Source organism: Phaethon aethereus (genome assembly GCF_964289735.1).
Source record: "Phaethon aethereus genome assembly, chromosome: 18".
NCBI lineage: Eukaryota > Metazoa > Chordata > Aves > Phaethontiformes > Phaethontidae > Phaethon > Phaethon aethereus.
The window spans coordinates 2,780,512-2,808,085 of record NC_138594.1 but is presented as its reverse complement, the minus strand read 5'-3'; the positions used below and the strand labels follow the sequence as shown (position 1 = coordinate 2,808,085).

The following is a 27,574-nucleotide window of genomic DNA, read 5'->3' as shown; positions in this document are numbered from 1 at the left end:
ATGCAGCACACCACGTGCACAGAGGACAGGATCTACCACGCACTGGAAAGATGTCTACACGGGCTTAGCAGAGATGCTGTCTCCAGCAGATGGGCTGGTAGGTCCATGAGCCTGACCCCTGACAGCCTCGATGGGGTCAGACTCTTCTGTTCTTCTGTCTCTGCATGATCTGCTGACCTACCTGGGCACCTGGGTAAGAGCGAGCTGCTGGTGCTGCTGCCTGCTCTCCCTTCCAACGTTCAAAGTTAGAGGGATTTCCAACCCAGTCAGTCTCGCTGAGCCTCTTGTTGCAGCAGGAAGACATACCAAGATGCTGAACAAGTCATGTTAGGTCTTACATAGGTTAAGTTCAGCAGAGGAGCCTTGCGTCTTGCCGGTTGTCCGTGCATGAGATGGAAAGAGGAGGAGTCTTCGTTCACCACGAGGAAAGACTCCTTTGTGTAATCAGCCAGCCTTTCCTGGCTTTCATGCATATAATCCTCAAAACCTAGGGGTGTAATCTCTGCCACATTGTCAGAAGCAAGTGTGGAGATACTGTTATCGGCTTTATTTAAATCTAGATCAGATACCATGGTGGCCATAAAAATGTTGAGAGGTGCAAAGGCATTTGGGATGGTGGTGGTGCGGGCGAAGCAGTAATATTTGAATATAATCTTGACCTCTCTCCCTCATACTTGTACTTGTAGGCTGCACGTAAATCACTCTCAAACCCTCTTGTGGATAAAAGAAATGAAATTAATTTGGGGGACTGTCCAATCCAGATTTCCTTTTGTCTGTACAGTTCTTCTTTCAACCCCCTCTGCTTTTCCATTTACCTATAAGTCAAGAAAGAGATTCAAACAGTATCCTACCTGCTGCTGACTACTGGACTAATCCCTCTTGCCGTGCCCTGAGCTGTAGCATCACCCTGGGTCTTGGTTCACGCAGCTGTGACCAGGACTCCTGGATCCTTTTGGCATCCCCACATTCTGGGAAACAGGCCCTGAAGTGTGACCTACATTCCTGGTTCCTGGAAGCGCGACCTCGTGTTTGGCACCGTTACAGCGTGTGTCCAAAGGAGTCCATCTCGCCAAGCAATTCATTGTGCGCCGCAGAACTCACCTCTTCCTGTAATTATAATTAATCAATTCCTGTGTCACTCACAAACTCTGCCCTTCTCTAATCCCAGCCCCTCAGCGCTGGTGTTTGTGTTAGGGTAGCCTTTAAAAAACGACTTCGTAATTTTTACGGCTCATTAGCAAAGACAAGACTGTACGGGGCAGGGGTTGGGTGGTGGTGGGCTCTGCTGGAAGCAGCTGTGCTGCCCAGTGATTTCTCATTTCTAAGGATTTCCCCCCATCTCTCTGCCTGCTGGCTTTCGGTCTTCTTTATGTGGGTTCTCTGGTGTTTGGCAGAGTGACCTGGCATTCCTGGGAGAATCGTAGGCATTTTACACATCAGAAAGTTCCCTTTCATCAAAAGCATTTGTGCTGTTGCCAAAAGTCTTCAGCGTGACCAGTGAACCCCGTTTCTGGATGTGACGTTAATGGCTCTGCTGTGCCCCGGCCCTTGGGTACCGCTTCTTGGCCAACGCCTTTGTGCTCTTCCGTGCGGGCTGTCCAGCCCTGCTGACTCTTAACGAGTTTGCTCTGAAGAGCTGCCGTTCCACATCCTACCCCCTTGCCGTCGGAGTAGGAAGTATTTCGTTGCTGCAATAACAGACACGATGTAGGGAAACCAGAGCACGACGCACAGATGTACCTACCCCCCCTTGACAGTGTATCCTATTTCTTTTCAAAAACAGAGCAAAAATGTTGTCACATTCTTCTGCCTTCCCCGTGCTACAACCAACAGTTTAATGATTGCTGTCCTGTGTCAGATCCAGGCTGTTACTTACGGCAGGGCTCTGTTCCTCGTACAGTCAATGATCCCTCCATCTTGTTCTTAACTGTGCAGTAGCCTTCTCCTTTCTTGTTTTTAACTTCTTATATCACTTCTATTTCCCAATTTATTTGCTTTCCCCTCCGTTTTACCCTTTCCGTACACCAGATAACATGTACCACGTCGCAGGGCTGAGACCTTGCTAGAATTTTGTTAATTTTTAGATTATTTAATGCTTTATTTTTACATGATAGTTTTACAGGAGGTTGCTCCAGAGGGGGTGAGTAATCGCTTCCGATGCGTCGTCTTCCCCCCACGTAAATGACAGAATGGCTGAGGTCTGTGAAGTCAGCAAAGAGGAGAAGTGCGAGTGCTTTGGCCATCACAGATTTATACCCTGGATGAGCCCGTGGCCAGCTCTAGGGTCTAAACAGAAAAACTGTGGCGTTTATTAGAGGAACCAAATTAAAATGAATTGTCTCGGACTCACCAAAAAAAACTGTTAGAAAAGTGCTAGGAAAGACAACCTCCTTTTCCTCGTGGAGACCCTCTTCAGAGAGTTTTCCTTCCTCTGTGTTGCTGGAGAGAGATGACAGTCAAATCAGAGCATGCTGAAGGAAGAAGAATATTTTATTTCTTGCTAGTGAGCAGTGAAACGGGGAGCCTTTGGTGCAGGAGAGTGCTGGGCTCCGGTGGTGGCGGTGCCGGGGATGCCGCACGGGGGAGTCGGAGGCGGTGGAAGGGCTGGAGGATCGCAGTGGGTGGGGGGCTGGAGGGCAGCCCGCGGCCGGAAAGGTCCAGGGATGGGAAGGAGCTGCCGTGCCTCTGCCACGGGGCTGCATGCGAGTCAGAGGGGATGAAGGATGCTGGTGAGGGAGGGTGGATGAAGGCCACCGGGGAGCCAGAGAAGGAGAGGAGTCTTCAATGATACACCTTACGTGACGCCCAGGGAGTTCAGTCTGCTCAGCCCTAACAAAGGGAAGCTTAAGGTCCTGCTCGGTCGCACTCATCGAAGTGCCCTCATCACGGGGAACGAGCGGAAGCCTAGAGCGGGGATCCTTCCAGCCTCGTCGCCGGGTAGCGAAATGCGATGTCTGAAACGCCTCCAGCTCTGTGCGCGGAATGGAGGTGCGCTGGTTACTAAACCTTGCAAATTTTAACCGTTGAACTGATTTCTCCAGCCCTGTGGTGGGTTTTCTTGCTGAAACGGCTGCCCAGGCTGGGGGGGAGCGCCGGGGAGGTGCCGCTGTGCCCTGCTCAGGGGGCTCTAAGGAGCTGCTCGGAAACGGGGGCTGCAGGTTGGACTCCTGTGCGGTGCGGGATGCGTCCCAAGAGGATGCTGTGACTGCGGGGCTCTGCTCTCCCCTCTGCTTCAGGCACCTCCAACCCCCCTGCTTACGAACTGCTGCGAGCCGGCCCTTCCTCTGGGCAGTCCCTTGGAGAAAACCACCTTATGCCGGTGAGGGTTTAGTGGAAATGGTGGGAGCGAGTCTGGGGGAGGGAGGAAGCAGACATCTGCTTTTCACCCCTCCAACCATGCCACTTCTGACAGCACCGGGAGCCGATGCCCAGCCCGAGCTCCGTGGGCGAAGGCAGCTTGGGCATGCGGTATTTCTGCTTGAGGTTCGGGGGTGGTTTTTTTGTTTGTTTTTGTTTTTGTTTTTTTTTCCGACTTGACGGTTGCCCCCTGTGAATAGCGGCGGGGGGGAAATGTCAACCACCGAGGTCAGGAAGGAGGGGAGGAGGGCATCTCGGTGCACTTCTCAGAAAAGAAATCGTGAAGCCTCATCCTTCCGAGGCCGCCCACGGGGCCGCTGCCACCCGGCTCCCGGCGCGCTCTCGACGCCGATAGCGATCAGAGCCAGAGCGTGAGCTGCGCCCAAGCTCCCTCCCGGCGCGGGGGTCTTGGTGCAGCCTCTGCCCGCTGCTGGGTCCCTGCTCGGAGGCTTTGCTGTGGGTTTTGCTCTCCCAAAGGGAGATTTTTGTTTGGGTCTGCATCGTCTTGGGCTCAGTCTAAGCATGCTGTGTAGGATGCTGGGTTAAGCACAGCTTAGTCCTGCTTCTGCTGCAGCCCCAGCATCCTGCAGCCAGGGCCACGATGTGCTCTGGGCTGCCTGTGTTGCTGGCAGATAAATCTGACTCATTCTCCATGTATAAAAAAAGAAATAAATAGTGCTGGGTCGCTGTTTTAGTGAAGCAAAACGAGATGGATCAGTGTCAAGGCAGGGTGGATGTAAGCAGCTCTTTTAGCTGTGGGGCTTCCCGCTGCCCTGCTGGGAAGTCTCTAGTGCCTGTTGTGACAAATTTGTGGGATTTAGGGGCTGGAAGGTGAACTTCTGGTTTGTGCACGAGGTGCATCTTTAAAAGCTGATCTCGACACCTCCAGGGCTGGAGATCACCCCACAGCTCCCACGGGGACCGCTCGCTCCTTTAAGGCGTTGAGCGGTTTGTGTGTGTGATTTTACTTCCCGCTTCCCGCAGCCAAGAGGCACCTGCCTGAGCTCTGCAAACCCTGCCTTGATATGGGTTCGGGTGAGGGAGGTGAAGTGTTTTCCCACCAACGCAGGAATTCCCAGTGCTTGCACAACTCTACAGAGAGGGGGAATGGGGAGCGCAGCTCCTGCTTGCAGCGATGGCAGGGAGCATCCCTCTGCTCGCCTTGCGGGGCATCCCCGGGCATCCCCAAGCCGCATGCTCCGTGCAGTTTTGGGGCCTCCCTTGCATCTCATAGTGAGAAATGTTTTTTGGGGAATTAAAGAGCAAGTGCCAGGTCCAAGAGAAAGCCTGGTTCAAGCTTTCTGGGTGTACATCCTGCCCTCGTCCACCCCGGGACAGGGAGGGTGCCCTGGTGGTTTTGAGCATAGCTGGCACAGCGGAACCCCCCCAGTTCGGACTTTGTGCCCTGTGCTGCTCTGACCCCTTGTAAAACACTGCTGCTGCCTTGTCCCTGTGATCTGTGGCCCGACCCAGCCTGGTGGCATGATTTGCCATGGCAGCAGACCAGCAGCGGAGCATCTGCTCGGCTGCGCTGAGACGCAAATAAAACTTTCTGGAGCTGGTTTCTCACCTGGCTGCAGCCTCTCCCTGGCCTGGGAATAAACCGAGCGCTACTCTGCAGTTCATAAAAGTCCTCGGGTGCTACCGCAGCACCCAGCTGCGTCCCAGGCGGACGCAGGACATCCGCCGAGGGACGGAGAGGGCACTTGCAGGCGGATGGCTCCTTTCTGCCTTTAACGTCACCTGGGGCTTTTGTTCCTGGCCTGTGCACAATAGGAGCATCACCTGCCGTGCCCAGATAACCTTTTTAGTCTGGGTAGAGGGGATGTGGCTGCAGGGCCTGACTCTGCTCCCAGTGGTTGGAAAGTGGATGCTCATGACCTGGTCTGTGTGTGGAGGGAAGGGAATTCCCACCCAGGTCTGGGTCCCCTGTCCTGCCTGATGCCTGGCGGTGCCGCGTGGTCTTTGTTTATTGTGCCCAGGGTGTCCGAGCTGCATTTTGTGCCTCGGGCTATTTTTGGCAAGGACGCAGCTGTTTTGGTTAATGCTGCTTTGCCAAATTTAAGTGCTCAAACCCTGGCAGCCCGCTGCCTCCCAGCACCGTTTGGCTTAATCCCAGTGCCTTGCCACGACTACGAGTTAAACAGAAATTTTGCTTATAGCCATGTTATTAAAATACACCCTTGTGCTTCAGCTCACAGCTACTGTAGAAGACCCAAAAATGGGTCAGAAGACCTCAGGTCTAAATCATATTTGTAAGACCCTTCCCTCGAGCCCTGCATACCCGCCTGTGCCCCCAGCCCATTCGCAGTGGGGTTTGCCCCAGCTCCTCCCCGGGGAAGCAGCCCAGCGCCGCTCCCTCTGCCCCATTCAGCACCGAACAACGCAGCGAGCCGCTGCCGCCGCGATTTCCTCCTCCCTCGCTAGAAGCGAGAGGAAGGAAAGAGCCTGCGTCTTGCTGGACTATTTGTATGTGTGGTTACGCTCGCGCAGGAAGCGGCGTTCTCGTCTGGCGACGCGCCCCGACCCAGCTCCGCTGCTCTCGGGATCCCGCCCCGCACGGCCAGGCTTCGCCCCGGCCAGCCGCAGCGGGGCCGGGCTCTCTGGGGCGAGATAAGCCTCCCGGCCGAAGGAGGACGGCTTCTTTCAAGGCACCGCGTACGCCCAGCCGCTTCCTGCCGAGCTCAGCAGAGCTCCGGACAGCTCTGACCGCTTCTGCTGGGTCGGTTGCTTTCCTGACTATCTCACAGGTGCCGGGGCTTTCCCTGGAGGATGCCGCGCTGGGACGATAGTGATTTATGTGAGCGGTCTGCTGGAGTTATCCTAGGCAGAGCCGTGGCTTTGTGCCATTGCGCTGACTTACAAAAAGTGGCTCAAAGGAAAACTGGAGCGTCGCTGAGTTACCGGCTCGCTGAGGCTATGCCCTCGCTGACGGGATATCGCAATCTTAAGGTTGTGCTCCGGGTATCAGCAAAGCCAGCAAGATGCCAGGAGTACCAGAGGCAAATTAAAAATTGCAACCGTAATTAACGGCGGGTGCATCTGAGCTCCTTGGAAACTTCGGGCAGGATCTTTCTCTGATGGAAAATGTTGATTCATTGAAAGCAAAAAAGTAAAAAGTTGTATGGCAGCGGGGTGGGGAGGCTTTCCCGTGGGAGAAGGCTCCTGTCCTGTTAATTCAGCTACAACTTAGGCATAAAGCCACAGAAACAGTGTGTGTCCTGGTGAGCAAACGCCTGTCCATGGCAAGGGACAAGTGAAGGCTGTTTTTGCAACCTTAGCACAGTTTTTGTTGTCTTGGCATCATCCTTCTCCCAGCTGGGTGACGGCAGACCTCCCCCTTGGCTTAAATTCATCTTGTTTAACACGTAGAACATGTGTAAGGGTATTTTTATGGCATTTACATGTCTGTATGTTTGATGAATTCGTAGCCACTGGAGCTGGGAATAGTGTTTGAGGGACGGAGAGCGTGACCTGTAGATGTGTGATGAATGCCGCTGTCCCCTTGCCAGCTCATGGCATTGTCTCTTCCTTGTGAGCCCCAACGCGACAGCCAACACGCATGGGTTGGTTTTTATTATGTTCCTGTGCCACTTCGTAGACCGCGTGAGCGAAGAGCGGCCGGATTTATATTCATTTTTCCTCTCTGATCATTAGCCTCACTTCCCTGCAGCCAGAGATGCTCTGTTTCTCTTGGTTTTGCTTTTGGACTGAGCTTGGCAGAGCCCCCCGTGCCAGCACCGCCTGAACTGTGCCGTGTGCTCTGGCCGAGCGATGTGTGATGTCTGCACTGCGTCCGCTCCTGGAGAAAAAAAACCCGTGGCGATGTGGGGTGGGGGAGATGCAGACATGGACCCCTCTCAGCTATTTGTTAGGCTATTTGCTTGAAATTTCTCCATAACTTTTCTCCATGGGGCTGTGTGCAGTGCCTGGGTCCCTGGGAGGGAGGAGGAGGTGCTGCTCGCTCCTTGGTCTGCAGATCCTGGTTCGCCGGAGCCGGCGAGCGCCGCCTCCTCCCCTGGGATGCGGGGCCGGGATGAATGGAGGCGCCCGGCAGCCTTCGCGCAGACCGTTTCCTCTAAGACCATCTGGGAGCTGGCCCTGGCCGCCAAGAAAAGCGACAACCTCGGGAAACACCTTGGGCCATTGTCACCGGTGGGGTCCCAGCAGCGAGAGGCAGATGTCTGGGGATGGAGGCCAGGGGGGTCTCAGTCAACCAGGATGAAGGACCCTCCACCCTTTGCAGGGCAATTCTCTCTCAATATCTGGGTAATCTCCTGGTGGGGTTTTAATACGCTTAATAAAAACCTGAAGGTGCTAAGAGATGGGCTAAATGCCGGGCAGGCTTAACAGCGATGCTGCTGTGAGCTCTGATGGCTGCGGTGCTGACGCGATGGTGCGTCTCTGGGGCGTGGGGAAGCTGGTCGGGGGGGATGCAGCATCTTCCCTCAGGTGTGATGCAGCTGGAGCGGGTTGGACGTGTGCCCGAGGGGGAGCCGAATTTTGCAGGGTTTGAGCGAGTTTGTAGCCGGGATAGTGCACCCGGGGCGTTTGAGCCGGCGGGCGGCAGGGCAAGGGGTTGCGCCGGTGGGTTGTCTGTGCTGGGGCAGACCGAAGGCGGGCATCCACCCGTGCCACGCGCATCCCTCTGGCCTCTGCGGCAGCGCGGGCACGTCAGCTGCCCAGCCTCCCCGGGGGGGGCACCCAACCCGGCTGGGTGCCTTGGGCTGCCCGAGCGAGAGCACGAAGGCTCTCGGGTACTAAGCGATGCTGCCGAGGTAAGCACCACTCGGCAGGATTAGATCTGTCCAGAGCGAGGGCGTGAGGTTTTTTTCTTCCCCTCCGCTGTGATCTGACGCAGGCAGCGAACACCTTTGCCTCGACCCCGTCCCCGTGTTTGTCCCTCCCGCAACCTTCTTGAGCGGGGCTGAGAGTGACGGCGGCTCCGTCTCCCCGCAGCCGGGCTGTGCCTGAACTGCTGGAGCCTGCAGGAGCTGGTGAGCCGAGACGCTGGCAACTACCTCATCCTCGTGGAGAAAATCCTCGGCAAGGCCAAGGAGGTGAGTCGGGGGGCTGCCGGGGGGGGGCTGTGGGCTTTGAGGCGCTGTCAGCCCTGGGGCTTGCCTGAGGTGGAGTTTTGCAGAGCTTGGTGGGTGATTTTGGGTTGTGGTTAAGGTATCGCTGGAGCTTGGGGTCGGGTGGTGCTGGGTCGGCAAGTCCGAAACTCTGGTGGGAGCAGCCCTGTGTGTCCCACCGGCTTTCAGCACGTGGGAACTACGAGAGAAAAGCCCAGCTCCGGTATCTGCGCTTTGGGCAGCGCTGCAGATCCACGGGGAAGGGTTTTGATTTCCCAAAGCACCGCTCACCGCGGCGCAGGGGCAGCCCGGGTTGTAGCTGCCCTCCCCCAGACCTTCCCCCAGCGTAAACTGGGAGCTGCTAAGTGCAAATTGGAGCAAATCGAAGGTTTCCTGTTGTTTTTGATGGGAACTTCGCCACGGCTCTGCCGGGCTTCCTGCAGGGCCCGGAGTGGAGCTGGGGGCTGCGGGCAGGTTCGTGCCACGTAGCAGCCCGGCAGGAGACGGCGGGGTCGGGCACAGTGCGGGGACGAAACGGCAGCGGGGCCGATCGCATCAACCTGCCGTGGTCTGTCATGTGCCAGAGAAGCTCGAGGCATCGTCAGCCGAGCAGGGTTGACACGGGCTGTGGCTGGGAAGACCTCAGAGGAATCCCTTGATGTGGCAGGAAGTAGTGATGCGTTTCCTAAATCCTCAGCACTGGGATTCATGTGATGGGGTAAATGCTGCCTTTCATTTTTGGGGGAAGAGAGGCTATCTAGCCGCCAGGCTGTGGAGCCGATACTGGTTAAGATTAGCACGGTTTGGTTTAATCCGTTTATATATTTTTATTTCAATGGCTGGAATTGATCTAGTTGCAGATAGCATTTTATTACATTAGGGTTTACGTAAGGGTTTATTGCACTTCGTGCCGTGCTCATGAACACGGGGAGGCAGCGTCTGCAAGTGTATCTTTGAGCCATCACTAAGTCCCTCGGTGAAATAATTCTGGCTATTCGCTGGCAAAGACTTGGGACAAAAATCCATGGTTTGCACCGTGCTTCTGAGCTCTGCAGGGGCTGGGCTGCCTGCCTGCCTCTCCAAACTGCCTGCTTTGAGCCACTTTCGTAGAATTTCGTGCAACTCTGCAAGAATCAGGAGCATCGGAAGGCTGGGAGCTTGGCCAAATCCGGCTTCTCGAGGCTGAAGGCAGAGCGGCAGTCTGTGCCGACCCGCCTGGCCCGGCTGCGTGGGGTGCTGGGTTGTTGTCCCGCCAAGACAAGGGAATCTGCTGGGGATGGCGACGTGATGGTGTGGGTCGGGCGTGCGGCTGCACTGCTGGGGAATCTCCCGGCACGTCCAAGGATGCTTTTGGGTAACGCTCATGGTGAGCCCAGCTCATCCTTCTGCCCTCGGGCTGTTTCCCACAGGTGCAGGAGAAGTGCGACTATGATCTTGTCATGCCCCTGGCTCTGCTCTTCTACTACGCGGTCCTGTATGTAAGTCCTGAGGCTGCTGCACGTAGCTCGATCCCAGCCCCCGGGGAGGCACAGGGTCCGGGGCCCCGCGGAGCCACGCAGGACAGTCGCTGAAATCGGGGTGGCTTTCGGCTGAAACATCATGGTCTGCTTTGATCAGTTAATCTCAAAAAAAGTTCCTGTACGAATCTACAGGAATCAAGACCAGGCAACCGTTGCACAAGCTGAGACAGGAAAAAAAATGAGCTTCAGTGTTTTTAATCTTTTTATTTAAAGATGGGCTAATCAGCCAGGGAGACAGACAGTATCTCTGTGCAGGGAAGGCAAATTTTTTTTCATCACCCTTTTATACTTGTGCAAAATACATAGGCAACGCTAATGAAAAGAAAGAGCGGAGCCTTCACAGGAAATACTTTTTTTATTATTATTATTAGCACAATGCATCATTATCCCAAGGAAATCATTGCTGCCAGATCTTGCAAAAGCACAGGCTGTTATGCGATTCATCTGTGTGGATCTGGGGTTGTTAAAGAGAAATTTATATATAGGCTTTGGCACATGAACCACAGGCGGGAGGCTGGGAAGGTGCAGAGCGGATGAAGCTTTCCTGGAGCTGTGCCCGGTGGGGATCCTTTGACCCTTCCTTGGGAGAGGATGGGGTGTCACAGGGTGAACCTCTGCTCCGATCTGTTTCTCCTCCTCCCGCTTCCAGCCTAAACCCTCAAGGTTTTATGCAGCGCTCGAGGCCCGCGTCTGTGCTCCCTTTCTAATCGTGTTTCCCCGTCCCCCACAGGCTCCCCACTTTCCGCCGGGCTGCGACCTGCTCCCGAAAGCCGCCAGCGTATACCACAGCTTCCTGACCTGGCCCGTGCCCTACTGCGACATCTTCCGCGAGCTGCTCACCTTCATCAGCGACGAGCTCAGGGCCCCCGGTAAGCACTCCCGCCCCGCCGCGGGGTTTCCATGTGCTGCTGCGCCGCTTCCCCAAAAACACCCGCTGCTGCGACCGCCGCATGTTTGCTCCCGAGACTCTCCTGGGGGTGCTGTCTCGTACTCCACTTGCTTCGGGAATCCCTTGAGTGTGGTGTCCACCTTTACCTTGTGCATCCCACACCTCAGCTTTTCCAGGAGGCGAGGACCTCTGCCCTGCATCCTCTGGGTGATTTTTCTCTGGTGGTCCAGCACAGGGTGAGACCAGATTCCTCTGGAGGAGCAGGTGGGATGGTGGGGTTGTGTTTTTGGTGGCTGCCTTGCGTGCAAGGTGGTGGGAGCATCCCAGGGACTTTCAGCTCCGGACCAGTATGAATTAGCAAAACCTGTGACTATTTCCTGGCTGTCTTTCGGCGTGAGGGGTCTTTTCCGTGGCAAAGCACGTGCTGGCTGCTCCCGCCCGGCCCTGGGTTTTCTTTGGGATGCTCAGTGGTGTAACTGGGGTGATAACAGTGGGTCCATTCATCGGCATCAGGTGGCCGGAGCCTTCGAGCGTGCCCTTGTGTGGAGATTTCCATAGGGCTGAGGGACTCCCCGGCTCTTTCTTTACAGCCGGACACTATCTTGTGATACGGCTTTGGGCACATCTGTCGGCAGCAGCAGTGCTCCTCTTAATTAAGGGCTCCTTGTAGATGTCCTGTTGTTCCCAACGGAGCAGCTCTTCCAATTATTTCTAAAAGGCCATTCCTCCTAATCTCCCTGTCTTTTGGTGGCTTGTGGAGAGCTGTTATCACACGGAGCAGATTTCAGCCCTTGTTTAATCCTGCGCAGGGCCATGGCAGTGAGACCGGCTCCGAGTGGGACTTGGGAGGCCTCAGATGGGTATGTGGGCTGCGGCCGAGGCTGGGGATGCTTCCCCCCTTCCTCAAACCAGGCGGATGCTTTGGAGAGGGACGTGAAATGCAGGGTCTCCGTCACGGCAGCCACGTCCTGCGGAGATGGGGGCTTGTAGATGCAGATGGGATGAAAGATGCTTTCAAAGGAACAGATGAAAAAATACCTCAGCCAAACCCTGTGCAGTGTTGGCACTGGACTGGCTGATTTACCCTCAGCTCAAGGCTCCACCAGCATAAATGGCCACGGCCACCAGGAACGGTCTGGCCGGGCTGTTGTGCTGCATCCAGCCTCCAGCTCAGAGCTGCAGGGCCAGCACGGACGTAGGGACACCCATCCCACGCTGCTGCGGCCGTGGACTTCCCTTCCTGGTCATTTCTTGCTGCGACACTGGTCGAGGCCGTGTTTTACAGACCACTGGGAAAGCCCCAGTGCTGGGCAGGGGGTTCGCTATATCCTGCTTCTGTGCCATCGCCGCCATCCCCGGTGCCTGGGGCTGTGTGAGCCGGGGACTTCAGTCCAAAAATTTTTCCCCTCCTACAAGCATATGAGATTCCCTAACCCCAGCCAAAAGATGCCGTGTGGGAGGTGTTGGTCTGCCAGGGCTGGGGAGCCCAGTGCTGCCTCTCACCGTGGCCTCTCCCCTCAATGGAGCCAAGAACAGAGAAAATGTGTCCTCTGCTGGTAAGCTGGCCAGGACCTTGTACGCTTGTTGCATGGCCTCCGTGACGGGCTGCCAGGCTGAAGCAAAAGTTTTTTATTGAGATGAGGGTAAATATTAACTGAGAACAAGCTGCTGACAATATTTGCCAAGAATGCAATAGCTTTTATCTGCAAACTGGGGCTGATGTCTCTGCAAGAGGGTGAATGTTCCTGTAATCGGGGGGTCTGTGTTGATCAACATGAGCTGCCCATGGGTGCTGGCCCTGCTGTGGGTGCTGCTTCTCAGCTGCTGATGTGGGACCATCATTGGGATGTGGCTGCTTGCAGGAATAAGGGCACTGGGTCTTGTTGACGCCATAAGATCTCTCCCAAAATGTACCCCAGTCCTTCTGCCTTTTGGGAGTGACACAGGCTTTGCTGTTGCCACCCAGGCTGGGTCCGTCAGACATTGCCTGGTCAGGGTTCCTGGTGTCAGCCCTTTCTGTCCCAAGGCTCCCTTGCTCCTGGGCTGGTCCTCTCGCACGGTGCTTTGTCCCCACAAGGATATTTGGTGCTGCCATGCCTGCTCCAGTCTGCGACTCAGCCAGGACAGGACCACGATAGGAGGCAAAGTCGATGTGCTCCTGAAGCAGAGCAGTCTGCGGTGGTGCCATGTCTCCTGTCCTTTGCTCTCTCCCCAGGGATCTCCTTCCAGAGGCTGGTGAGAACGGAGCAGGGGTTGCCCGTGAAGAACTACAAGAGCTCCACCGTGTAAGTGTGGCCATGGGCACTGCTGGCATCTCTCTCTGTAGCATCCCCACCATCCCATGCCGCTTGAGCAGCCGTGGGGCTGCAGCGAGCAGCGTCTCAAAGGTGTAGTGGTGGGTACCAGGGAGAAGAGCTGGATAGCTGGGCTGAGCTGTGGGAAGGCATGAGGAAAGTGGCTGTGGCCTTTCCACAGCCGTGGGTCAGGGTCTGTGGGCTCCCCATGTGAGTTATCCTGCAGCCCTGCTCATTGCAGGGCTGTAGACTGGGGTGAAAACAGCCGGGGAAGGCAAAGCCTCCTCCGCTGGGAGCTGCTGATCTCTGCATGGGCTGGAGAACAGCCAGGAGACGCTTTGATCTGCGTGTTTGGGAGCCACCAGCCCGAGGGGGGACAGAAGTGAGTCCGTCCCAGGGTGAAAGCCTCGCAGCTCTGAGCGTAGTCAGACTTTGCACCTTATTCGAGGGCTGAACCTTTCCTCCTGCCACAGCACCTCATTTGTAAATAGGAAAATGAGCCCGGGTGGTGTGTGTGCCCTTCCTGGCTGCAGTGCCAGCCCCGGCCCCGGGCACAGTCCTTCATCCACAGCCACCTCCACTCCGTGCAGGAGGGGTATCCCGCTCTTCTGGCTTGTCCGCTCGTGCTGTGCAGCTCTGGGTCTGCACCTGTATCCCACCCAGCTGGGCTGGTGCTGCGGTGTTGCTTTCACAGTACAGCTCCCCTGCTCTACACACTTACACTGGTGCGAGTGCAGCCACTGAGGACTTACAGCACGGTGGCTGTACTTGCGTAAAAAGCCCTGAAAACCTGCAAGCCGATCCTTGGGCTTATTGAAAGCTTATGCCCATTGCCTGAGCTTTCTAGAACCAAGCGTGCCAGAGCACATCCTTAATTTAGAGACATTTTTGCTTAGTGAGGTGGACTGCTCTCGCCGGTGAATGTAAGCGCGTGCCTACGTGCTCTCTGGACTGCAGGTTTGGGAATTCAAAGCCTGTGGATGTTCATTACGTGGTCCAGAGCAAAAATGCAGCTGAAGGATATGGCTCTTCTCCTTAAAGCCCAGAAGTGATGCTGTGACCTGCACCTTGCAGGGGGAGATGTTTTGGGGGTCCCTCTCATTTTCTACCTCACCCTGCTTCATCATATGTGCTGGATGTCCAGTTTGCACAGTGGGTTGCTGGGCTGGAGCCCTGGTTGAACAATTATTGGGCCGATGATATTACAGATACGGCAGAAGAGATGGTGCCGGGATGTGCCAAGGGCGGCATGGAGGATGCTCATCCCTTACCTGCTCCCCGCCCCTGGCTGGCACTGCAGGCCTGGCACCCCTGCACAGCCCCGCGGCCCTCCGCCTGTCACTGACGTGAGGGGACACTGCCATCTAGTGTGAATTTGTCCAAGAATTTCGTGTGTCACCAGCATCCGAGGCTGGCCTAACCGCCGTCCCCTTGTCCCCAGGACGGTGCTGCTGCTCAACCGCTCCGAGGTGCAGAGCGAGTTCCTCTCCATCGCCGAGAAGCTGAGCACCAGCGAGCACCCGCAGCGTGCCATGCTCGCCGCGCTCCTCGAGCACCTCTACCAGGCCAACTTCGGCACCCGCTGCGACCTGGACAGCCTGCACCACCTCCTGAAGGTAGGCTCCGGGAGCCTCAACTTCCGTGATGCCAGCGATGCCGTTGGGACCAGTTTCGTGCAGTTGGCTGGTGCATTTCCTGACCAAAATAATACTTGACTGACAAAAGAAAAAAGTTTTGATAACGCTTCTTCTAGGAAAACTACACGTCTTTTCCTTCTCTTCTCGGGTTAGACCTGAGGTCTATGCTTCTCTTTTGTGAAGTGTGGCAGGGATGTGACTCCCCTTTTACCCTTTTTCTCCTTCCCCCATCCCTAAGTGAAGAGAGGAAGAACCCCTGGATTTGAAATGCAGCAAAAGTGTTCGTTTGACCAGAGAAACATTTTGCTTTGGTGTTTGGGGAGGGGACAAAAACTTGTGAAGAAAATCCCTTAGGTTGTTCAAAGACTTTTTTTTTTATTCTTTGCAGAAGTTTTGGGGGGACTTGAAGGGGATGGGAGGTAGAGGAGGGAGAGATTTGCCCAGTGGTGTAGTTAGTGACCTTCCCCAAAGACCTGTGCATTGCCTCTGCGGAGGGACCCCGCCTCGATCTCTCATCTTGGTGCTGCTCCCCCCAGTCCAAGACACTGGAAGAGCTCGCGGAGATCTACGCCAGCGCTGCCGACGCGCAGGAGATTGCGGCTGCCAGCAGCGACCCCGTCCCAGCCCGGGAGCGGCTGCAGTCCGTCCTGCGGGACATCGCCGGGGATGCGTCCTTTCCTGCCATCGCAGGTGAGAAGTCCTCCCGTGCCCCTCTTTCCTCCAGGGTTTTCTACCGCGCAGCCGCTGCGGCAGCGACGAGCTCCCCTGCGCTGCGGGAGCTGGGAGCCAGCCCTTGGAAGTGCAAAACCCTCTTTTGCACAAAGCTTCAACCTAGTGCAACAACAATTACAACCAAAAAAACCACCAGCCCAGCTGCTATTTCACAGCCATGTGATGAGCCAGAAATTGTTTCTCATCTTTCATGAAAACAGCAAAAAAACCCCCCCAAACATTCTCCATCCTTTGTGGGTGAGACGAAAACATTAAATCAGAAACTGACGGCAGCAGTGACGTCTGATGGCTCTTAGAGGCGTGAAATGTCCCCTTATGCCAATTGCGTGTGACTTCACGGGGGTAGTGACAGCGGTATCAGTGCCCTGGGCCACCCAAAACGTGCACGGGGTGGGCGGCATCTCCCACCAGCCAGGGGAGCTGTCAGGAGTGGTATCGGGGTTCCCTGCAAACTGACTCCTCTCCCTTCTCTCTTCCCAGGCGAGGCGCAGCCCCGCAAGCTCCACACCATCCCCATCCCCGCTGCTCGCTGCTACACTTACAGCTGGGATCAGGACAACTTCGGTAAGCGGAGGGGGGCCCCCGTCCCCCCCTAGTGAGACTGCAGCCCTCTGCTCCCCATCGCAGGGGTGGCTGAGCAGTGTTTCAGCTCCGCCGGCACTGCCTTGTGCAGCCGGGCGTGCGGCACAAGCTGTGGCCAGAGCCTGGAAGAGCTGGTAACAGACTGGTGGTGGTGACAGGAGAGATAATGCTGGTGTCCCCTGGACGGGAGGGGACATGGGTGTCAGCTTGGGCATGATGCCTGTGGTGACCCTGAGCAGAGCCCTCATCCGAGCTGTTGGCACGAGGCACTGGTAGCCTCCACGTTGTGTTGATGGAGACAAATCCTGCAGGGCTTGATCTCCAGGGAAAAGATGCGCCTTGCGTTAAGCTGGGAGAGGTTCATCGCACCCACATCCATGGAGATATTGGTAGGACGGAGATGCTGTGTTGGAGAAAGCTCGTCTGCAAGGAGTAAACCCTGCTGGAAATAATTGTTGCTGGAAAAGCCTGACTGCACTGAGATGTCAGGGCTTTGTGGGGTTGAGGCCCCTGGGATGTTAGCAGCTCTTCCCCCACCCGCAGCAGGGATGGCCCGGGAGCGGATGCCTTTGCCGTGCTCTTGGCTGGGCTGCAGCAGTTTTGCAGGGGAAACAGTGGCTTCCCCTTCTGCTGAGCTGGTCTCTCTGGCTTCCCCATTCCTGCAAGACCTTTTCTGTTCCCATGAATGTTTAGTTTTGTTGTCTGCTGGCCCCAGCAAGCTGGACGAGAGCTCTGGCTTGGGCTTTTCAACGAGTCTTGCTGGGAGGCCACCCGCAGTGGGGTGATTTGGGGTTTGATTATCAAAATACCTTGCTTTCCTCCTGCCTTCCAGTTAAACCTGGATCAGACACGGGCAGATTGTGAAATCTGTGTAGGAAGGAAGCAAAACCCCAACTGGTGTTTGCCTTTCGAGAACCCAAACAGAATGGGACCTCAGGGAGAGAAACACATTTTGTTTCGCCATTGCATCTGAGCACCTTATGGCAATCTAAAAACCTTCAGGAGGAGGTTTTCGGCTCCTTGTTTGAAACTGTGCAGGACCATAGAGCGCTGGCCACGCTGTAGTAGTGTCGTTGTCTGGGGTCATCGCATTTCCAGTGGCTGTGCTGGATCCTGTACCAGACCTGATCTCCCTCCGCTTGCCTTTCAGATATCCTCAACGATGTCCTCAGCAAGGAGTGCAGCGTCGTCGAGTCCATGGCCTCTGAGAACGAGGAGGAGGACGAAGAGGAGGAGGTGGAAACTGATGGCTGTTCCCCCGAGCGGGACTCACTGCTTTCCCCCATCTGCGCCATTTCCAAAGACTCTGTGTACTCGGCACTGTCAGAGGAGGGATCTAAGCCCTCGCGAGTGTCCCTCTTCACCACCTCCAAAGACTCCATCTCGGAGCTGACAGTGGTCTCCAGAAAGTCCCTGAAGTCGTTTGTCTCCAGCCTGAAGGACTGCATGGACAGCGGGTACGCGGAGGACAGCGACGAGAGCTCCCTGGACACGGTGGGGAGGCCTGAGCTGAAGGTAGAGAAGACCCACCACAAATACAGACACACGCTGACCAACAAGATCTACAAACTGTTCAAAAGCAAAAGCCAGCTGGTCTTGAGGAGGGACCTGAAGGACTGCCCGGACATGGGCTCGCTCTCACTGCCCCTGCGCCGGGCCGAGAGCCTGTGCACCCCCCAGGCCAAGCACCGCGTCCCGGCGCGCTCCCGGCGCGCTCACTCGCTGCCGCAGCACGTTCTGAGCCAGCGGCTGCCGGCCCCGCTCTCTCCGCGGCACCTCAGCCTCCACCGACGGCCCTTCCTCAGCTACGACGAGGACACCAAGGTGTCCACGCTGCGTGTCGTGGTCTTCGGCTCCGACCGCATCTCGGGGAAAGTGGCCCGAGCCTACAGTAACCTCAGGTGAGCCGGGCTGTGTGGGGGACCTGGTGGCAGGTACCTGGCCCTTCTGGGACACGCCGGAGGGCCTGGCTCACCCAACCCTCTCCCACCTTCTCCCAGGCTCAAGGAGAGCACCTGCCCCTCACTGACAAGGTACTTCAAGCTACAGTTTTTCTACGTTCCCGTGAAGAGGAGCTGCTTGGCTCCATCCACCCCACTGACGCATCCTTCCCCGCCCCTGGGTGACCCACAGCTCCGGGCCTCAGCACAGGCGGTAGGTGTCCTGCTCAGCATGGGGCTGGCGGTGCCACCGCTTGTCCCCGAGAGCGGCACGGGAGGAGGCTGGCAGGGCAGGCCGAGCTCAGCGTTGGTGTCTCTTCCGCCAGCCCCAAGCCTGGGGTGAGGAGCCTGGGTGGGGGGCCCTGGTGTGACCCCTGTGTGTCCGATTTCAGGATCCCACCTTGGCTGGGACGGAGAGCAGCACCAACGACATCTCCCACTACATCGGTATGTTGGACCCATGGTACGAGCGCAATGTTCTTGGGCTGATGAACCTGCCCATGGACGTCCTGTGTCAGGTATGTGCATGCCAGCCGATAGGGCTTGCCGTCCCCTTTCCCCGCGATACAGGGCAGCTGAGCGGAGAGCTTCTGCTTAGCACTGGGCCACCATGACCTGGTACTGCAGGCTGTGCTACATGGACACGGGATGGAGATGGGTGGTCAGGAGGGAGGGTTTCTGTCCCTGGTGGGGTGGGACGGGCAGTTCTTGGCCCCGGGCTGTGCGTACCACATACCCCATCGGGCTTGTGACTTATTCTTTCGCCGCAGTCTGCCAAGCCAGAGGCTGAGTCCCAGGAGGACTTGCAGGAGCAGCTGCCCATCCTGGCCGACATGATCCTCTACTACTGCCGCTTCGCCACGCGCCCCGTGCTGCTGCAGCTCTACCAGACGGAGGTAGGTGAAGGGGCTCAGCACCGTCTTGGCAAGGGGGGAAGAAGGTCTTCTGCTTGTGCCACCAACTTGGGACCTGCCTGTGCAGCAGATGGGGGTATGGCACAGCACCAGGTGCTGGTGAGGCAGAGCTTGGTCTCCTCTTACTCCCCAGGTGCCCATGGTGCTTTGGCTGATGCTCCGGGCCCAGGGACTGAGAGCGTGCAGGTCCTGCCCAGACAACCCTTAAGTCACACAAGCAGTTTTCCATCCAAATACCTTTCCCCATGGCACAAAGCGACTCCTGTCACCGCTGGAAATCCCTCCAGTGCTCTGCTTTCCAACCAAGCCCTTCCATGAAGCCTGTTTTCCATGCCCCGCTGTGTGCACGGGGCAGACGTGGTGGGGAAGGTTGAATGCACGGCCGCAACGACTGCTTTGGTGCTGTGGCACGAGAGCGGCTGCAGTGGGGCCGCGGTGAGCAGAGTCGCTGCTGTTCGTGGCATTTGTGTTGCCCAAAGCGATGCCCAGACCCTGCTGTTAAGCTCATGATGGGTTTTCTTTAGAGGGGGTTGGGGAGTTTTCTTTAAGTGAAAATTAGGTTTTTGGGTTGTTTTCCTTGCTGGTGGTCTGTTAAAACAGTCAGTACGGTCGGAAGGCAACTGTCACTCAAGACAGTGGTTGAAAGGTGTATTTTGAAAATGTGAAAGGATTTTCCCAAACTGACCGGTTTCCTGGAGAAAGGAGCAAGAGGGGTGAACGTTGCCTGACGCGGGGCTGGGTCTCCTCACCACCACGTCTCCTCTCTTCTCCCTTGGCAGCTCACCTTCATCGGGGGAGAAAAGATGACCGAAGTCTTCATCCACTCCCTCGAGCTGGGCCACTCGGCGGCCACGCGCGCCATCAAGGCGTCAGGTCTGTAGCTGCTTCTGCACCCGCAGCCTCGGGGCAGAGGTCTGCAACCTGCTGGGCTGGGAGATAAATGGAAAGAGGGGGGTGCAGGGGCTGCAAGAGGTGTGTGAGCCCAGGCTGCATCGTGAGCGAAGATCCAGACATCTCTTCACAAATTTGGAAGTGAGGCATCATGGTTCTCGCATTCCTTTTCCAGAGCAAAGCTGTGGCAATGCTTTGTTTGTTTTTTTTTTCCTGCTGTTAAGTCTAAAGCGTGTTTGTAATAAAACAGCTTCAAGCCCATTTCCTCCCTCTCATCAGCACCTGACTGAGTGCAGCTCTTCATCTTTTATTTTTGCTGCTTTATCATTTATATCAATTATAAAGTGTATCATTTTCATTATCATTTATAAAAACCCTCTTTCTATTTTCCTTAGTTTACTGGACAAAGCAAGGTTTGTGCATGTGCTTGTAGCCTTCCCGTGATGGAGACCCGTGAGCTTTTACACTAGGAATTCATAAAATTAGTAGAGACAAGAAGCAATGGTAGAAGCATCTGCCTGGAGCGTGGTCCCCAGCTCTCCTGCGTGCCAAGGGCAACGTGCTGCCTGGTGCGGTGCAGCTCGCAGAGACACCTCATGGCCAACCAACAACACTGCATTTAAACATGTTGCTTAATTTTATTTTTTTTTTTTAACCAATTGCTTTTCTGTGATCTCGCCTTGTCTTTCTAAACAGGGCTCATAAAACATCCTCCATATGAAGTGTCACCACCCCACTCCCCCAAAACACAGGCTTGGCCAAGACCTCTTCCCAATAAGTCATGAAACCACCAGTCCTTTCTGACTTTGACTTTGTTGTTGTTGTTGTTGTTTTCCTTGGATTGTCTGGCAGCACACCACTTAACAGCTGCAAAAAATTATCCAGGGGAAAAAAAGTAAGTGTCGGGCACAGTATTTCAAGGGTAATTTAATGTGGGCACAAACATGCCCGGAAAAACAGGAGCTGGGTTAGCAACGCGGCCTTTTATTGCTTTGTGTTTTCCCTGGAGCGCTGACCCCTCCGCACCGGCTTAGCCAGCATCGCTTCCAGTTTTGCAGAGCTGCTTTGTTGTGCTTTGTGTTGAAATTCCTGCACTGGATTAATTGCTTTCTGGCAGCTTTCAAGCCACCTTTTCTTTTTGCTCCACAGCTGTGTTCAGCAAACCATTTTTTTTTCTCCCTTTCTGTAGGTACTGAGTGTGCTGCTGTATCCGTAGCCCGCTGAAGCATGGGGATAAAAGGCCACCGTGTGACGTTTGCTCCTTGTTTTGTGCAGGTCCAGGCAGCAAGAGGCTGGGCATAGATGGAGACAGAGAAGCAATCCCACTAACACTACAGATCGCCTACAGCAAGGTGAGTGCACGGGACTCGCACAAAGACAAAGGCGGCAGAAAACCGCTTCGGTGCTGGGCAAACATGTCTCTGCTGGGGGCTGAGAGGGGCAAACGCTGGCAGTGTGCTGGAGGAGCCTGAATCCAAGCCCAGACAAGCCAAACTCAAGCTAACTGTCTACTTACTGGCTAACTGGGAGGGCCTTTCCACTCCTGTTCAGCCCAGTAAAAGAGGGAATGTGCAGCCAGTTTCCACAGACTGGACGTGTACTGGGTGCCACCTTACACTGGTGAGCTTTGCTTCCAGGGAGTGATGATGATCTTCTCCTATTTTGTTGGTTCCTCTGCAGTTATTTAGTGTTAAGCCTGGGCAATTTTTGTAAATCCAAGGTTAAATTAATTTTAATGCCTACTCAAACTTTGTCTGTGCAGCTCCAGGTAAATCCAGATCTGAGCTAGTCCAGCCAGGGGTGGGAGGTAGGGTAACATCAGCCTGGAGCGTGGCATCTCACGGGCTTTGGTTGGTCTCTGCAGACAGCCATCAGTGGAAGAAGTCACTGGAACGATGTTGAGAAGGTCTGCACATCTGTCAACCTTAGCAAAGCCTGCAAGAAATATGAAGAACTAGGTGGGTTGAGGTGGTCTTTGTGGCTTTGCATAGGGAGCAATGGGAGGGACCGGTGGAGCGAGAGGACGGTGTGGATATTCTAGCTGGAGCGAAGCAGGGATGTGTGAACAGAAGATACATGGGAGGTGCCTGATGTTCCCTGGGCATACTGTAGTCTGGTGGCTGTCCTTAGCACCACATCAAGGACGAAGGGCGTTTGATTTCCCATTGTCCTAAAGCTCCCAGCCAGGGGAACGGGATGTCCATTAGGTATGGGGCTTGGATGGTCCAAACAGCGGGATGATCACTGGAGAGTGGTGCTTTCCAGACAAAACTTGTTCAGTAAGGAGAAGGATAACAGGTAAAACTGTTGTTAAATGAACTAGGACCAAGGGAGAGCGCAGCAGCTTTCCGCAGGCTCTCGCTAAGCTGGTGCTTCACCCTGGTTTCCTTCCTGCAGCTCAGAGATAGCTGGCTGCCACATGGTTTTGCTTCACAGGTCTTTTTTTTTTTCCTAATCAGGTTTCTGATAGGTTATTAATAAGGCTTTGGGCCTTTTATAAGCAGCAAGACTTTTAGCCTGTGTGTGTATTTAGAAGCAATACCTGTTCATTCTTGCTTAAGAACTGCTGTTGTGGCAATCAGACACCCAGTTCTGAGTAAACGGAGGGTTTTTTAGTTGCTCTTTCCTTGTGTGCTTTGTGTCTGACAGATGTGTGGTTTGTGAGTGGAGCCGTCGGGGCAAACAGGTGGTCTGCCAAATAGGAGACAGATACTACATGCCCCACAGAGCTCAACCTAAATCTCTATCTCTCCTGTCGCATCTGTTGCTACCCCATCCGTGAAGCCATGCAGACAACTCTGGAAAAAACCCAGCAGGAATTAATTTCTGACGTCCTCTATTCATTTTTGAGTTGGATGTTTCTGCACTAGTTCCGGAGCTTCTCTTGTGTTGCCAGCGCTGTGGGTTTGCTTCAGGGCATGTCCTCAGTTCCACGTCGGAGAGGAGCTTCTCCATGAATCTCCTTCCTTCCAAGAGAAACCCGGTCCCCTTGATTGTCTCCATTGGTTTTCACATTCAGCAGCTTGACCACAGGATGTCACTGTAATTCCAGACACAAAAAAGCATCTCCAGGTGGACTGCAGGAGAGGCCACTCTGGGAGAGCTAGGAGTTCTTCCCGTCGATGGGGCAATGGGTTTTCTCCTGTTTAGGCCCTAAGATAGTTAAATGCCCTTTGCTGCTATGTTTGGAAAGCAGTTGGAAGTTACTCTGAAGTTTACCTCTGTCTCTCTGATCGCTCGCTTGCTTTCCGTCTAGGTTAGCATTGGGGAAGGAAAGCTGGAACTGTATTGTATTTCCCTTGACAGTGGGGTCCTGCTGAGAACCATTGTTTCTGGGGTGCTTTGAGGGGTGGAGGGACAACTTGGGTTCCCACCAGTGGCCCAGAAGCCCCAAGTGATAACAGTTTTCTTTTGTTACAGCCTCAAAGACAGAGTGTCTCAACCTGACTATGACGGAGGTGGTCAAAAGGCAAAACTCCAAATCCAAAAAAAGCTTCAATCAGGTAACTCAAATCATGGTGCTTTTGCATTTTGTAACAGGATGTCAGCCTGACTCAGCTGGGAGGGAAGCAGGGCAGGAGACAGTAGCTCCTTGGGGGATCTGTTTCATGTTGGCCATCAGGCCTGGCTTAGGGGTGCCCAGCTCCCCTGCTCCCCTTCCCTGCACAGGGATAATGCACTGAGCCTGGCAGCTCCCTCACGTGGACACTTTTTCTATCAGCAGATCAGCGTGTCCCAGATAAAAGTAGACAAGGTCCAGATTATCGCTCTCCAGTCCTCCTTTGCCGTGTGCCTGGACCAGGATGAGCAGAAGATCCTACAGAGTGTCACCAGGTAGGAACTGTAACGTGGCTGGCTGCCCACTGCAGTCAGCGCTCCTGGGATGGTGCATCCTGTGTGTAAGGACTTGTCCGTGAAGCATTGGTGGTCACTGCGGGGATGAGGTCCTGAGCACCATGGTGGATCTCTGCCAGATGCCTGAGCTGGGTGACATAGGTCCAAGCTCTGTAGGGCAGCTGATCTCAAGTAGGATGGAGGGTCCTGCTCAGATCCCAGCAGCAGTTTACCTTCATGACTGCCACAGTCTAAAGGGTGGTCCCCAACCAACTGTTCACCTCTGTAAAGACAGCTCTTTCAGCAAGACCAGTTATAAGCCAGAGGAAAGCTGTGCAACATAAATGAGGTGACTGGAGACCACTGGGCATATGAGCAGAGCCTTCAACTTCTAAACCTCATTTGGGTTCTCCACCACCTTTTGCATACTCATGGCAGAAGGAACGCATGATCTTCATGGGAGAGACTGGGGTAGAGCAAGAATTGTTCATTTGACTGTTCATCCATCAGTTGTGTCCCCAGGGCACCAAGCTGGCTCCCTAGGTGATGGAATTTGAAAACTGACTGTAGAGAACATACTTCCATGAGCACAAAGATATCAAACCAGTTGATCCACGGATTTTAAAAATGTGCAAGCATTTTAATTTCTCAGTCAGAGAGTGCAGAACTCTGCAAGGTTATGCTGCCTCCAACAGAAAAAGATTTTGGATCTTAAATAACCCTAAAGAGAAGTGTTTTACTTAACTTGTTTGTTGTGCAGCTCAAGGGGCTAGTGGGAGCGTTCAATGCGCAAAATGGAAAAGGAGCTACTTCCTCGCCCCAAAATTTGTGGGATGCAAAAGTTCTTGTTTTCCCTAATAAGCTTCAGAAATTAGTCTTTATGGATGCTTCTGGTCTAGGTCCCAATCTGAGCCAGCTTAAAGCCCTGAACTCTCAGCACTCAAACTCCAATCCTATTAAAGGCTGCACCGATCCCTGTTTGTTCGCAGATATTTCTGCTGCATCTGAGGACCGTGATTCTCAGCCACACACCTTACTTATAACTTGGTTTCTTCCTGTTCCCCTGCAGGTGTGAGATCTCTGTGTGCTACAAACCCAGGGACAGCGATCTCTTTGCACTGAGGAGGTCCTCTTTGCCTCCCCAGGACCCCACCGAGTTTCATTCTCTCCTGTGTTTACCCATTGCCACCTTCAGTGGAGCACTGCCGTAGAAGAACCCTGTGTCCTCTCAGGCCAGACCGCATCCAACACCAATATAGCCTCAGGAAAAGGAAGTTGACTGTCCTCCTTTGGGCTGGAGATCCATCCATTCTTGTCCAAGACTTCCTGCAGCCCAAAGCGTTAGGAAGGTGGCTGAGCTGCTCCTGGTCTGGGCTTAGCCCATCCTTGTGAAATGGGAACACTGGTGTTGTGCTCTGGTATCTCTCAGGGTTCCTCAGCAATGGGAGGAAAGTGGTTCCTTTGAGATCTCCACCTGGTTCAGCAGACTGCCAACACCTGGATTGAGAGAGCAAGGCAAGGACAGCAATATTTTCCTGCCAGCAAATGGTGCTGTGGCTGTATTTGACAGTGCCTGCAAGGCCAGTGTGATCTTGGGGGGAGCTCATGGAGGGACATGTTGGAAAATGGATGTCCTTGGCTGAGTGGTGGTAGGGGGCCTTCAACGTGTGCGGAGCTGCAGACCACCCAACCAAAGTCCTGATGGCATTTCACCCCTAACAGGTCGAGGGTGCTCAGAACAGTTCTTTCAGGATGGGGACAGACTTTCTCAGTGTTTGCTTTAAATTATGAAGGTTGGGTGTCTTGCAGAGAAACAGTGCCCAGCAGAGCAACCCAGCTGAGGCCCAGAAAGACCCCAGCATGGGCTGTAGACTGCTGCTTGCCTTCCAGTGAATTGAGTGCAATAGGCCATACCAGGGCACAGACAGCTTGTCATGTATACATGCATTTACTGCAAATCCAGGACCTGCAGGAGATGAACATCCAGCTTCTGCAGAATTTCAGAGTTTCCCCAGGAGATGTACTCCCTGTTCAGCCTGTGTTCTCATGTCCTGCTCCCAAGTGCTGCACACTAGAGACATCTCAGAGGCTGAATCCTTAACAGTTGCTTGAAATATAGCAGGAACCATGCTCTCATTCATAGGAGGGAGGGAGGTACTGGGAAAACGATGAGGATTGCCTAAAGCTTACCTGAGGAGGCAGCTTTGCTAGAGGAGGACCCAGCACCAAAAACACTAGCGACACTTGCAAGCGACGGTAGGATTTGAGATCCCCCCCTCCCCTGCAAAGAGGCTTTCTGTCCTCTTCGTTCTCTGTGCAAGGCTGTAGGTACAGAAAGGTGCAATAGTTGGGGGCATTTACAGGTATTCTGACCCCAGGAGCAAAAAATGAGACTGGAAAAGCCTTGCCTGGTTTCATAGCCCTCAAGCTGTTTCTCAGTAGTTTTTGGTGATTGCACTAATGATAACGGGCAGAAGAGCACGCTGCCTGCTGAGGCTACAAGCATCTTAATGCTGAGGACTTATGCTCCCTCGAAACGTCTGGAAGGGACCCCTGATACTGCTGGGGGGCTGCAGGGCTCAGCCACAGCGTGATCCATTCAGCGTGGGTCCCTTGATCCTCCAGAAAACAGGACCTGGTCAACTCTTAGCACTAGTTAGAACAAGGCTGGGCTCTGTCCCCAAGGGTGGTGGCACAGCAGCAGTGTCGTCTGAGGTTAAATCTGCCAGGAAAAGGACCAGAGCCCCTGCAGGCTTCAGTTGTCCCTGAGGAGTGTGGGTCAGGCTTGTCTGCTGGATTCCTCCACATCCCTCCTGGAAGTGTTTGGAGGAATCTCTCCTGTGCCAGCGACTCTGATCCTGGCCCTGCTGGCTGCTGGACCTGCTTTTTGTCCCCACTGCCTCTGCTGTTTGGGGACAGCTTAGTCTGGGCGCAGTGGTGAACATCTTGGGTTGAGAAGGTGCCAGCTGGCTCTTTGGCGTCCTCAGCAACTTCTGCCAATGGCTAGAGATGAGCAAAAACAAGACGTGAACATGCTCCCGAGGCTCTGCGCTTCATCCTTCTACTTGAATAAACCGTCCCAAGGATGGTGTTGCCTTGTGGACTCCAAGAAAAGACCCTCGTGTGGGGTGAAGCATCACTTGGACGTAAGCAGGCGCTCTGGCTGCACCATGATGCAAAGCCAGCTTGGACTCCTGGCAAGGACCCACCTTCCCCGGCCACGCACCGACTCCAGGAGCACCCATCTTGTCCTACGTGTATGAGCGGTGTCTGTCCCTTGCTCGCAGCGCGGATGTGGCAGGGACACCCAGTCACTGCCAGGTCATGGGGGGCTGTCCCCTCTCTCACAGCGTGCCTGTGGGGCAATGTGGGAGCGCACGCTGAGGCCACTGCTGTGCACTTCTGCACGTCAGTATTTTAAGTCTAATAGGCTCAAGGGATCAGAAACAGATTTTAATAGCTCTTCCCATGCACTTGGAAGGTTTTCCCAGTGACTTTTCATTTTCACAGGTTTGTGCGCATCTTCTCCAATGGGGCTGAAATTTGACAGCTGTTTTTTTTGTTCGATACTTTAAAATAGCACCTTATCCTGTCAAAACATTGCTATTTGTGATCTTGATATCCGTGGCTAAATATATCTCTGCCGCTGTTAATGATATAAACCTCTCTGTTTTCAGCTGGCCCTAGAGAAATATTAGAGAAGAGAATTTCCACCTCAGAGAAAAACAAGCACAAACTCTGGGGCCTCATAATCGTGGCTAAGGTTTTGACCTGTGATGCTTTCTGGAAACGAAAGAAGCCCGAGGTTCTTTCAGGTCATCCTTGTACATATGTGCAACCTCACCAAATCTGTGTAATGTCTGTGCTGATCTGTAAAATACTGTTCAAAGAACTTTTAAGGTAATTATG

General features: G+C 54.5%; 1 protein-coding gene across 1 annotated transcript; it reads left to right on the top strand.

Annotated features, from left to right (window-relative positions):
• PIK3R5 (phosphoinositide-3-kinase regulatory subunit 5) lies at positions 1–24,876 on the top strand (the record flags this gene model as incomplete). Its single annotated transcript, XM_082008006.1, has 18 exons — positions 1–97; positions 8,317–8,417; positions 9,842–9,910; positions 10,683–10,821; positions 13,057–13,126; positions 14,577–14,751; positions 15,309–15,462; positions 15,985–16,068; positions 17,237–17,987; positions 18,087–18,240; positions 18,419–18,544; positions 18,797–18,922; positions 19,720–19,813; positions 21,107–21,183; positions 21,696–21,789; positions 23,252–23,334; positions 23,556–23,665; positions 24,735–24,876. 18 exons carry the CDS (start codon positions 1–3, stop codon positions 24,874–24,876), a joined length of 2,646 nt encoding a protein of 881 aa, XP_081864132.1.
• Positions 24,877–27,574: the final 2,698 nt, after the last annotated feature.